Source organism: Pseudopodoces humilis, chromosome 1, assembly GCF_049639895.1.
Source record: "Pseudopodoces humilis isolate 2021_Gansu_Grassland_sample_001 chromosome 1, ASM4963989v1, whole genome shotgun sequence".
Taxonomy (NCBI): domain Eukaryota; kingdom Metazoa; phylum Chordata; class Aves; order Passeriformes; family Paridae; genus Pseudopodoces; species Pseudopodoces humilis.
The window spans coordinates 39,607,490-39,621,173 of NC_142200.1; the positions used below are offsets into that span (position 1 = coordinate 39,607,490).

At 39.4% G+C, this 13,684-nt stretch overlaps 1 protein-coding gene across 1 annotated transcript in view; it reads left to right on the plus strand.

The window, feature by feature from the left end:
* Nucleotides 1-4,033, plus strand: part of ST18 (ST18 C2H2C-type zinc finger transcription factor) — a 74,649-nt gene extending 70,616 nt beyond the window's left edge. Inside the window, exons 20-21 of the mRNA XM_005517168.3 lie at nt 932-1,075; nt 1,887-4,033. Coding sequence (XP_005517225.2) covers nt 932-1,075; nt 1,887-2,027 — 285 coding nt within the window. The 3' untranslated portion in view covers nt 2,028-4,033. The remainder of the gene's footprint in view (nt 1-931; nt 1,076-1,886) is intronic.
* Nucleotides 4,034-13,684: the final 9,651 nt, after the last annotated feature.

The following is a 13,684-nucleotide window of genomic DNA, read 5'->3' on the forward strand; positions in this document are numbered from 1 at the left end:
AAGTAAAGTGGCACAAGCAGGAGGCAATTAAGTAGTGCAAAGAGGTGCATACTAATTCGGATAAAGTGGGCATGACAATTGTGGATATGGCTGAACCAGTCAGTGCCTTGTCATTGCTCTGACGGGGTGCAGGGATGGCAGCCTGTGGTTCTGCCCTGCTGAGCTGTCTGCTCCCGGGACAAGGAGAGGGCAGAAGGGGGAACCAGACCCTTCCATTGCTGGTTTTTTCAACACTGCTTTTGAAATCTAAGCTTTCAGATCTGAGTACATCCCAGAGTTCTCACTTTAAAAAGATACCATTTTTTCTACCTTGGCTGCTTTTTCTTGCTCTTTCCAAACCCCTCCTTTCCATTCTGTTGGTCCGAGATCATCTTTGTGATACATGCTCAGCCTCTCAGTTTCCTTTCCACTCTATTTTTTTCTTATTGTTCCCAGCACCAGGCCTGTTGCTAATCCCAGCCAGCCCAGAGCTCACCCAGGAGCAGGGCGGGGAAGTAGCACAACAGCTAATACCCGTGCCCTTCCTATTGTGGTCGAGCAGCAGGGATGCTGTAAGCAATATAAACATCAACCTCCTTTCTCCTTCCCTCTGCCAGCCCCGAGGCCACACTCTCCATCCCAGCTCCACACTGACCTTCCTCTCCAAGCTCAATTCCCTCCTCCCACTCTGGGACACTCGCTAGTGCCTTGCTGCCGCAAGGTTTCCCCACGAACTAGCGGCAAAATCCGTTGTTTCAGAGCAAATACAACCTCTTCTTTGCTTTGAATGCTCTGTGGAGAAGTTATGCGTCTCCTAGAAAAAGTATAGCTGAGTTTCAGATCCACCATAGCCTCTCTTGTAATCACCCAGCTGACTCTTTACGTTCAAACTGCTGTAACAATGCTGCCAAGGGTTTGTCTGTCTGTGTTTGTGCCTGCCTGTCTCTTTTAGATCACATCTATGGAGAGCAATTTGAAAACAATAGAAGAAGAGAACAAACTCATAGAGCAGAACAACGAGAGCCTGTTGAAGGAGTTAGCTGGCTTAAGCCAAGCCCTTATCTCCAGCCTCGCTGACATTCAGCTTCCGCAGATGGTAAGACCACAGCCAGCAGGGTAACAGCTAAGTCTTCTTTTGAGACTGTCTTGCCAGCACTTGAAGCAGATGAGCAAGCTCAGGGACCGGCAGGAGCACTGGAGCTGCATTAGCAGAGAGCACTTGTAGGATGATTTGCTTTGCAGAGATGCAGGATCATGAAGTCTGTGTGGGAGTAGGTGCAGTTCCTTTCAGGAATGAGCCAGCCCTGTTGTCTCCATCCTCTACCACATCATGCAAGGCAGACTTTTCACTCAAGCCTCCCTGTCTGAACACCACCCTGCACAGAGTGAAAACTTCCCTCTGATGAGAATTATGAGCTTATTTACTCAGGTCCCAGATCAAACCTATAACCTGTTTCATATACATAATTTTTCTGGAGACAGCTAAGGTCTATCTTCTCAAAAATTTCACATCTTACTTTCAAACACAGGCCAAATCCACAGAAGTACTTGTGTTTCCAGTCCCCTTTCCAAATACCAAGAGTGCCACTGGAAGATTAAGAAAGGACAGTTAAGGGGAATGTCAGTCACAACCCCAGAGACAAATTGGCCACAACAAAAAGAAAAAAAAGCTTACACTAACCATAATATTTCCAATTCCTTTTCTTGCTTGGAGAGGGTGTGGATTCCCCAGGACATGTAACTCCTGTAATTTCCACAACCCCTCCCTTAATTTGGATGGCTGCCCCGTTTATGGCTTCTCCTCAGTTGCCATATCGCTCCTTTGACATGATTTGGGGTTGGGTTTTTGGGTTTTTTCAGCCTTAATTTTACCTCCTACAATTATAATCTGTTTTGTCTCCATTTAGGGGCCAATCAGTGAGCAGAATTTCGAAGCATATGTAAATACACTCACAGACATGTACAGCAATCTGGAACGGGACTATTCCCCCGAATGCAAAGCTCTGCTGGAAAGTATCAAACAGGCAGTGAAGGGCATCCATGTGTAGGATGTGAAAGCTGCTGGGCAACAGAAATTACTTAACAGCAGTAAACTCCAGATGGATCTGTTAGGAGTTCATGTACTGCTAAGGGGTGTAGGTTGCCATGCTGCATTTACAATTGCAACATTGCACTAATTTTTTCCCAGCTGACATAAAAAAAAAAAAAGAATAAAACCACAACAGACTATTTGTATTAACAGCAATGCACTCTGTTAGTATATTGTATTTATTTCAGTACAATTTCTTTTTTTTTCTTCTTTTGCACTCAGTTTTTGTAAAGTGAATGTAAAAAGTGTGTGCGACTATTTTTTATATTTTTTATTTATTTCTAATCAAAGAGTTGGTTTTTTTATCTTTTAACAGCATTTTTGCGGCCTGCCATATTTTTACAAATGTGTTTATTAATTTATTTTCCAATGGGATTTTAAATAGACTGAAAGCTATACTGTAAATTAAATAACTTGCTGGGTTTGTACAGGAAGAAAAAAAAAATACCTATGAAAGTAACAAATGACTGAACCGTGGTTCTAGTTTTATTTTCCTCACATCCTGCTTTTTTATAATGGCTTTGTATCAGAAATGGGTTTGCAGTAACATGAGATGTGAAGATGCATGGAATGAGAAGATAAATGGTGCCCACTAGTGGGGAACTTGGGCTCTTAAAAGCACAGTATGCTGGAAAACAGTGTGTTAAAGAATATGTTAGCAATAATGAAATATAGCAATCAGCAAAGCACTTGACTTGGCTGTGTGATTTAGCCTATGAGAATGATTATTTAAAATGCTTCAAGAGAACTTCAGATTTATTTTACCACTGCAGTTTTTGTTCAGAGTTAGATCATGGAGGGAAATGACAAATATCTCTAAACAAGAAGAGTAATTAGGTAGGTACTGGTACTTTTTTAGTACGAGACGTTGAGGTTTTAAGCAAGTGACCAGTATTGCAATGGATTTGGATTTTAAAAAAATGCAAGCACATCCCAAGCTAAAGGCTTTGTACATAATGAGTCGAACACATCTCCCCTGAAATGGCATTTAATACTGGTTTGAAGGTAATGGCAGCTGAGAAGGCTGCGGTCTGGAGGGCAACAACACCCCTCTGGCACCACGGTGGTCGCTTGTCCCTTTGAATGACCGGTAGCAACACCGTGACTGGTTTCTCCCATCCTTCTTCACTAAGACTAGGCTGATACTGAATTTGTCACCAGTCTTCTGGTAGGGTTCCAAGTGCTACAAGAGCAGGCAGACAGGTGGAGGTGTGGACAGACGAGCACTTGCGCAGAGGTGCGGGTGTGCGCCTCGGTATCCGGTTAGCCTGGGTGTGGAACTTCTGAATCCGTCAGAAACTAGCGGTTGCTGTAACAGAGGCAATGTCTATTTCAGGGATTGTAAGTAATTAAGCATTGTTTCAGAAGTTTTTTTTATATTTATTTTTTTTAAGAAAAAGGTATAAACAACCAGCTAAACTGCCTTTTTTTGTATGCACACACACCTCATGTGCATATGTGCCTCAGTGTAAATGTATACATGGATCTAGCGTGTGTTTAATTTTTCCGTGCTATAATGAAAGTGTTTATTTTTATTAGCCGCATTTATATTTAGATTGAATATGATGGCATTCACAGGCTTGACATATACAATTATATTATTACTGTTCCTGCACAAAAGTACTATTCAGAAGTGATTCAACTCTCATGCACTGTGGTCACTGTTCTGCATTAGGTGGGGCTTGCTTTTTCTTGGGGGGTTGATTCAACTCTCCGATCCTAGTTTAGACAGGGGACAATGTGTGTTCTTAGGAGCTGTGTTTATTTTTAAATTGATTTTTCAAAAGCTACCATATGTGCTGTCTAATATAAATAGGAGAACACCAAACAAAAATTTGCTATTAAAGTTATTGTTCTTGCTAAAAACACAAAAAGCAAACATTTGTTATACTTGTTAAATGCATACAAAATGAGTTCACTCATTACAAAGACTAAAATTTAATTTACTAAATATTTTAACAAATTTGTTATATATTTTATTTAACTAAAAAAAAAATCTCTTACTGACCTAAGTATTTATTATTATGATTTACTATGGCTTCAGGTTAATTTATCTGTGTTTGGTTGTTTGCTCAGGATGTTCTGTGAAGTATGTTTGTATTTATTTGCCTCCCTTGTACTTGATGTGTTTTGTAATGTGCACTGTTTTGGTTTTTTTTCTTTCTGTTTTTCTTCCTTTTTTATTTTTTGTGTTTAAATGCATTGATGAGCTATACTGTAAATTAGACCTTTTGTAAAGAGCAATGATGTATGCATTTTTTAATTTGGAGTAGTTTGTATACTGTTTCTTCATACAATTAATATTTCTTACATCCAAACAACAAAATTGTGTTCTGTGCTGTACATTTGGTGTATGGTAGGAAATAAAATTGATAATGAAATATTGAGCAAGTTTGTTGGGTTTTTTAGCCTCTAGATGCCGAATTATATTACATTTTCTTAACTGCACCTGGCACTATACGATATGTCAGATGGTTCACTTGCTTTGTGGATAAAATGTGCCATCCTCGTAAGTAAATTTCTGATATAAATAATTTAATTAGTGTTTTACTTTGTCAATTTGAAATAAGGAGGAGAAAAATAGAACCACTTAAGAGGTCCCTTTCACTTCTGAAAGGAAAAAAAAAATTCAAGATGATAATCACTGAATTATTTAATGCATTCTTTTCTTGGCAGTTGTAGACTTCATTTATACTGATAAAGTACAGGATTTGTGCTGACCTTTAACAGCTGCTAAATGATGTTTAAACATAAAAGCCATTGTAAAGTTTCCAGCAATTTGGAACCGCCCACTGTTCCAGTGCAATTTTCTGCTGAGAATTGCTGTGCTTAGACATTGCAGAAATAAAAATCTGCTGGTTTTAGAAAGACAATATTTCTATCTAATGGACTTTCTTTTTTCACTGCTCGTTGTAGCGAAAACAGGCCAGTTTTATTTAGGATGTGTGCTAATGGCTTCAGGAGCATTTCTTGTCGCAGATTCCAACTTTCCAGAGATAGAGAATAATTTTCATTTGGAAAATAAGTCAAATTTAAATGTTATAAAGTAGCTGATAATTATTTATTTGAATAGTCATATTTAGATAAACTGAAATGGACTGACACATAAAAAAAATGACATGTCCTGCATTTAGCTAGAAGGGAATTTAAAAATTTGCATCACATGAATCTGGGATGCTCAAAAATCTTGCCAGGTTTCAAACTGTAGGGTCAGCGAAGGGCTGGAATGAAGACAGACTGTCCTGGGAAGCTCTGCTCCGGTGGAGTTCAGAGTTTTCTTTGTTCTAGGACACTTATCCAAGGGCATTATGAGCTGGTTCTTTTTATTAAGCCAATTATTATTTATTTATATAATATGACAATTAATATAAAATCGTATTTTTACGGGTTCTTAAAATTTGCTATTAAACTTCTGCCATGGATCCTCATATGAGATGCTAGTGAGACAATCTCTTCTCACACATCACAGATAAAGCAGAAGCAGGTCTGTCTTAGCAATTTCCTTCATGCTAAACAGATAAAGGCTGAGGCCAATATTTTCATTTTGTCTGGATGCCTAAATTCAAATTGCAAACTTAGAAGGCCTTATTGTCAGACAGACAACTCTTCTCATGTAATTTTCAAAGTTCGATACTAAGTAGGATTATCTGCTGTTTATAAGATCGGGGAAAGGCAGTGGCATCAGGATGTTGGGCTCTACATACACCTAAGAAAACTATGCTCTAATCTCAAATATTTCCAGTAATCTACAACAAGATTGTGAGCAGAAAAACACTTTTCCTAGTGGTTTTGGATATGAATATGATATCCACAGTTATGTGACTAAATTATTATTATCTAAAGACTATATACATTCATCTTTAAACAGCTTGCTCTGATAATGCTTTGGTGTTGAAATTATGACCTTTTTCCATAAAAAAATCAAAACAAAATGAAACAAAAAACCAAAAAACAAACAACACTTAAGATATATTAATTATTGAGCTAATATAAGCTGGGGGAGTTGGGGATATCCCAAAACAACAAAACCCATTGTGCTTGAACAACCTTTCAAACCATTTTCATCTTCTGAAGTTTTCATTTTTAACAATTGTTCTCTAACTATGCCTATAGAAGGGGGAAAAGTACTTAATGCAGTAAAAATACAAAAATTACAATTTTTTAATTAACTTGAAAGGAATTGAAGCTTTAAATATGAAAGAGAAGGAAGGGGGGCAAGAATGGTCAACATCTGCTGTCCTGACACCTCAGGAAGCCTATCTCTCCTAACTAACTGTTATGAAGAGTTTTGAGTCTATAACGTAGAAAACAGATTCTGTAGAAAACAGATTTTGTTTTCTGCAATTTTATTTTTATTACTGGATTTTATCTCTCTTTACTAATTAAGCATCTCTTCTCTCTTGGTGACTTAGTGTATATACCTAACTGTGTCCTGTCTTTTCTATTCAATGTCCCTTTGTCTTATTACACTGTACTTTTAATAAGTCACAGGATTTTCTTGATGGGAATTTGTTATCATGCAGTGACACAGAGTTATGACAAAAGTGCTCTCCTTGGTTTCCTCCAGTGTTCATTCAGTGCAATACATTCCACCTGTCTTGGAAATTCTGCTGTGCCTAACCTTTTTTATGATTTATACAGCCGTGTAACTTGGATGCTGCCAGGAGATCCGCACCAGACAAAGTCCTTTGTTCAACTTGCTCAGGATACTGTGGGATGACAGAGCTCCATTTAGCTTTTGTGTAATGTAGGACAGTGACCTACTTTCAGTACCTTTCAATATCTCATTCCGGCTTGGTTTTCTTCTGTCCCTTTTGCTCTAGTAAGTCTTAGACAGCCAAGCTTACACATAATTGCATCAGGGATTAGTCTGATTTCCTGTCTGACTTCATGGTACAAATTGCTTCAACTGCACTTCATCCTTAACGATTGTTCCCAGGGACATTGTCTAAGTAAATCTCAGGACTTTTCAGTTATGTGATAGCAATTACTATTTAAGCTGCTGCTGTCTGCTCCTGAAACTGTTACTGCACAAGATTTTTTCCAACCAGCTTTTGGTGCCCAGCTTCACATCCCTTGGAGGAACCTAATTTTTAGGAGCCAAATTCACAGCTGTTTTTTGCCAAGTAGGGCCTTTTCCAAATTCCCTTGTCTGGCCAATCCAAATTATCAGCTACTAAGTTTTCATATTATTTCATATCATAGCATTTATATATATATCAATATATATATCTATATCTAATATATATATCTTGTTAACACTTGTTTGCACAAACAATACATCATAAAATTCCACATGGGTACTTGTACCCATCCCTGAAATTGAAGAAAACATCACTTTTGTTTCCCCAAGCCTGGTTCTAAATCTTACCAAACTCCTTGTTTACTGTTTGTGCACACCTTTTCTATTTTATTTTTAATATTTTTTTTCTTCTGACAGAAAAGAAAAAAAAAAAAAGGAAAAAAGAAAAAAATGAATCAATCTCATTCTTTCTTTAACTGAAGATACTGTCCACCCAAACATTTTCCTGAAGCTGGGGCTAGGGTTGAAGCTATCTGGCTAGCAATATTCCCTAATTACAGTAAGGTTTCATTTTAATTTCAAAATTATTGGGAAGAAATTGATCTGATCCTTTAGATGCAGGATGAGCTTAGTTCCTCTGGGAGGGAAGTGCCTAGAATTGGGAGCTAGTTTCTTTAATTCAGATGCATGATTAAAAGGGTTTTAGGGAAGGAATAAGGTTTTAAAAAGCTTATAAAAACTTACCAGGAGAATTAGTGTAAATTGAATTCTTTCAGTGGAAGTGCAGTGCCACCTCCACAGACTGAAGAGCTGAGCTCTTTGCGCAGGCACATGTGGCAGAGGTACCACACATGGAGTGCCAGTACTGAAGACTGTGAGGGGATATCCTGTGTTTTCCAGCTGGCAGGAGACAAAATGCCACCTCAGAAACCCCAGACTGGGGCCCTACTCAGGCTTCTAGGTAACCCTAAACAAGGCACTTGATTCTAGCTCTCTTTCCACATCTAGGAAATTAAAATTACTCCAAAGTGCATTGGTAATGAGAAATGCCAGTCTTACACAGAGCCATGAGGTACAGATGTGTGCACAGTGAGGGAGAAAGAGCCAGGGCAGATGTGTAAGGGCATACAACATCTCCTCCCCCGCTTCGCCCCCTTTTCTTTTTATTCATTCAAAGACATTATTACAGTCTTCATTTTATTGCATGGCTTTGCTTGAAGATATCTTCCAGTTACTGCTGCTGTCCAGTCTCAAACTAAATTTTCAAAATGCAGAAGCTAAATTTCAAAACAACAGAAGCAAAGGCTATAAAAGCAGAAGTATTTTTATTGAGACAATGGAGCTCCTACAGATTTTGTGAAAAATCAGCTGATTGCTATGAGAGCAAAATTATGACTCATGAGAAGAGGGAAGAGGAGGCAGGTTCAGCTGTTAGAGCTTCTGTTTGGCAAGGGCCAGTTCCAGATCAGCATGGCATACAACTCACAGTAGCAGCAAGAGTTGGTGCAAGGCTGGACAGAGAACTGTACTTGTGTGCTTGGTGCAGCATCAAAGGATGTAAAGAGTGCAAGTCTTGTGTGTGAGTGTAAACACTGCAGCAAGAATGAAGGTAGACAAGCAGTGACTACAGGCCTGTGTTTATAGTGACACCTACAGGGTTGGGGCACAGGGCAGAAAACCTGGGAGTTCCTTGGGTGCCAAGCTACATCAGCTCCATCCAGTGCAGAACAGGCCTGTTTTCCAAATGTGGATCTTTACCCATTTTGTCACACTAAGTACCCTCTCCAGCTTTCTATGGGATCGTCAGGAGTAGTGTTACTAACCCTCCCTCCTGAGAAAGCGCATGCTGCCTCTGGGCTCTGGTCCACCCGGGATGTGTTTGTATCTGGAAGAATGAGGGTATTACCCAGCATCAACAGGGCAGGCTAAGCCTTGCTAGGGAAAACCCCAGAGGTGCAAAACTCCAATGGCCAGCACGTCTGCTTTTGCAGGCTGAGGTTTGGTGGGGGTGGCTGGAGGTTAGGAAGAACCAAGGTGCTGGCTGCGTGCCTTTTCTCCTTTGCCTGGTGGCACCTTCCCACATACTGCCAGCCCCAACCAGGTAGCGGCCGTCCAGCTGCATTTCCTCCCTTTCCCCCTCTCCATACCCAGGCCAGGCTGCAGGCAGTCCTTGCTGGGTTTTTTCCTGCAAGAGGCTTAAATCTCCTTTCACCATCTTGGGAGCACAGTGTGGCTGCAGCCTTCGCTGGCTGGCCCGGCTGCCACCGCTCATGATGCCCTTTTTATTGCCAGATTAGAGGACATTGTCGTGATGCGCATGAAGCCTTCCAGATAAGGCGCTGTACAAGTTCCAGCAGGTTCCAAATACAACAGCGCAGCTTTTGCATCCAGCCCACAGGATCAGAGTTTATTTCCCCAATGCAGACAGCTTTGCACTGCCTTCCTGTTAATTAAAGTAGTGATTACAATACTGCACTGTTTACATGCAAGATTTTGCATGGTCTTGGCCATTCACGTGCAAATGAACTTGTAAGCCTTTCTGTGCCCTAAAATCTGCTGATGTCAGTCTTCCAATTCTAACTTCATGTTGTAGGACATGTGGCTTTCTATAGCTTAGCTTTGATGCCCCCAAGTCATATTATCTCTATTCTGAGCTTCATTATGATAAATCTTTCACTGGTTTTAAATCAAAAAACTTTAATTGTACCGTACTTATTCAGCTTAGGTTTTGGCTCCTGAAGGCAGCAGTTTTAATTGCATCATTTGTATAGTGGCCCAATATGTTTTGGTGTGAAAAGTGCATTATCACTTTTAATTTTGCATTATTTTCCCCATATGTTTTGGTTACACTGAAACTTCAGATGGGAAGTGATGAGGCTTTCCCACTGTTCCCTCATTCTCTCCTCAGTGTTTTTTAATGAGCTAAGACCACACTATTTTCTTTTGTTCTCATCAGTTGAGGTTTTAGGGAGCTGTTTATTTGTAGGGTAATTCTTGTATTTATGTAGAGCAAGGCATTAGACATTTTTATCCTCTACTTATTAACAAGCCAGATGGTACCGGCTGCTACCCACACAATTCCAATTATCAGATGGCAAACTGAAATATACGTGGGGCAAATGAGAAGATGTATATTAAAGAAGCCTCATGTAGAATTGGCTTCTCAGAGATGTTGATTCACAAAGGGGTACTAGCAATTAGGGTATGACAGCCTGCTGCTGAATGTACAGCATTGGCCTGAGGGCACAAGCATTCAGCTTCCAAAATTTTAGTACTCTCTCTCTTTCCCCTATGGTATGAATACACATCTTTGAAATCTGATTCAGGTCTTTCATCCTTTAGACTTCTTGTCCGCTTCAGAGTGATATGTAATATCAAAGCCAGTCAGCAAGTTAAGATATCCCAGAAAGATGAGGAAGGAAAATCAGCATGAAGTCTCTTCAACTCATCTTCTAATACAGTCTTATGCACCGCTTGGCATGTACCTCAGTAACACAGGAATAGCTCTAACACTGAAATCTGGGATCCAACCAAGTATTACTATTCTAGGTCTCAATTTTACCTAGAAGTTACAATATACAGAAGGATTTTTTCCTTAAGACCAACTCTTAACTTCAGGTTTAAACACAAGGAGGTCTGGCCATGACTGTTATGGTTGGCTTCATGGTCTTTTAAAACAACATTTGAAGATTCAGAACCTGTACCCAGTCCTTACACAGGGATTCATCCTGTGATTCATCAGGGTGACACAGGCTGAAAATAAAGAATGAGTGTTTTAATGGGAGGTTTTATATTGCTTTGTTGTGTTGGGGGTTTTTTTTGGTTTTTTTGAGTATTTGGTTTTTGTTTTGTTTTGTTTTTTTGTTTGTGTTTTTTTTTTTTTCCTGTCCAGAAGACAGAATCTCTATAAAAAAGTGTTTGAGTAAAATTTATACTCTTTTTTCACCTTTATTTTGACATAGAAATAACATACATGAGTTGGCTGGGAAGATGGTGAATTATGTGAGAAACTTTTCGTGTGTGACATTTTTATTCCTTTTCTCTACTGGCTCAAGCTGCAAGTGCTAAGCCAAATCAAGCTGTGAAGAAATTGATGTCCTAAGGTCAGATCAGCTAAAGGAAAAAGTTATTTAAGCTAAAGTAATGGCTTTCTAAAGTTCTTCAGTTTCATATGGGCTACCAGCAGATTAATCATCTAGATGACTGGATTTTCCAAAAGTTGTAATGTGAAGCATTTCAGGTTGTTTCAAGTTTCTGTTAATAATATCCAATCAGGAGAACACCTCTTTCAACAGCTGCTCTAACAATGCAAGGGGGAAGGTACTCTCCTTGCAGCTGTTCCTGCCTCTAACACTTAAAACCTACAAGTCTTGGCGAAGTGACTTAATGGAATGAGTTTGAAAAGCAAATCTGCATGGTTTAACACTTTAACACCATTTACACTTCAGACAGCTGACCACATGCAAATGGTACATGTGCAAATTCTCACTCCTATTCATGGAGGAGTGAAAGAGGTGCACAGGCATTTGTCTGCCATTTGGTTACACAAGTGTATGACTCTGCAACTGTGAAGAAGCTGCTGCTGCTTCTTTCTTACCTTCCATCTGTGAAACGGGGGGGCTAATAACATTCCTTTCATCTAGCTGTTAGCAGACTTGAGCAAGATCTGCAGTGGTCTCTAGAATGCTCTCAATGAGATCAATGAGATCCTAAGTGTAAATCAGCACACTGGTACTGATTTATGGTACAGCTATTCACACAGTCTTGGGGAGTTCAGACAGAGTTTTGTACCTGGCTTAATAGGTGCAAAAAATCCCAAACCAAACCCAAAACATTGTCTAGTACTTTCCCATTCCAGTGAAAGAAGCTGATTGCCTTCTTTATGTTACTGATATTCCTCAGAAGGGTTAGAGAGGTTCAAAATAAGCATCTCCTTGTAGATTCAAGGTGCAATTGCCTGTTTGTCCCAGTCTACACAACCATCACCTTTTGTTTCAGTACCCTAAAATCCACCAGGCCAAAGTTTAATTTGATTTCTCAGAATAATGAAGCTAACACTGGATCAGGTGCTTGGAGATCACTGACATCCTAATTATTGTCAGGTCTGGATTGCAAAGAAGTGATTCAATAGCTGAACATCTGTGTACTTGCTTACACAGAGTTGCTGTTTCACCCACAAGCAGCTGTGGAGTAGACAGGCAAAATTCTCTGCATGGTGATAATTACAGTGTGCATTACAAAGGAGGCATAGACATAAGAGCATGCAATCAGATTGGGTTTTTTAACTTTGGAACAGAGAAACACTGTTAGATCCAAGGCTAATATACATAAAATAGGTTTCTCAGCCAAAAGAGAGGAACATTTATTGTGATCTGAATGAGGAATGAGGAAATTCACTTACTAAACAGGAAACTTTTTCCAATTTTAGCTTTGTTTCTGTAGAAGCAATGGTTAAGAACTACCCAAGCACACAAACTCTTCCAGAGACTGAGATACTGAGATTGTCTATGGATTTCAATACACTTTTATTGCTTGCTACATGTGCCTGCCTGTCCTGTCCTAAGAAGTGTGTTAGCTATTGTATTATATCATTACTGACCGCCATGGTAGTGGAGACAGCTGAGTACCCGCATCAGAGCTCACGATCTCTTAATCTCCTATCTTAGGCTCTTTCAGCCTCTCAGTCATATCTTTAGATGAACATTACAGCATCACAGAAAAAAAAAAAATCAGTGAAATCTCCTTCTCAAGGCAATCTTTCAAGGCAAGCAGCTATGTGCTGCTGAAACACTATAGAGATTAAATGAAACAAAATGGAATTTCATTAATGCATGATCCTTGTGTGCAGGACTGCCTTTCCCTACATTCTAGATCTAGAAACTCAACTTTATTTTTCATTGCTAGGAGCTGAAAGGAATTAAAATATGAAACAGTGCTTTCCCTGGGTTAATTCCGACACTTTGAATTCACAGATCCAAGGTTCACATGGGAGTACGAGTGTGCTAGTGTGGTGTTTTAGGGATCACTACCCACAAAGCCAGAGAGAACAGTCTCACCTCAGGTAAATAGAGCATCCTGGATGGTGGCAGGAGTGAATATATCATAAAACATAAGGATTATGCCAAAGTGCAAGAAAATTAAATGGTGTCAGGGGTCCAACATTTACTGCAAAATGGCTGCATTTTATTATCACAGGGGCTTTTGCTACAATAATGACTGCACAGCAAATTCCTTTTCTAAGCAGTATAGTCCATGCGTTTACATTACATTTATGAAGAAGAGAAATCAAGTTTCTACTGGGCTTTTTTTTTACAAAAGATAGTCTTGTTTTTGCACCTGAAATATTCAGGAAATGTATTTTGTTTATCACGCAAATAGGTTCCAAAATGTCACAATTTTTTCTCTGAGGGAAGATATTAGGCACAGCAAGATTTGTGACAGAACAAAAAAGACACGTCACTCTATGAAATCAAACCAGCTGTCAAGGTTTTGGTTGTTCCCATAATAGGTAGCTGTGGAAAAGCGTTGTTTGGATAGAATAGCTGCAAATCTGGGATTGTGGCACTAAGGAGGCTGCACAGGAGGAAAATAAG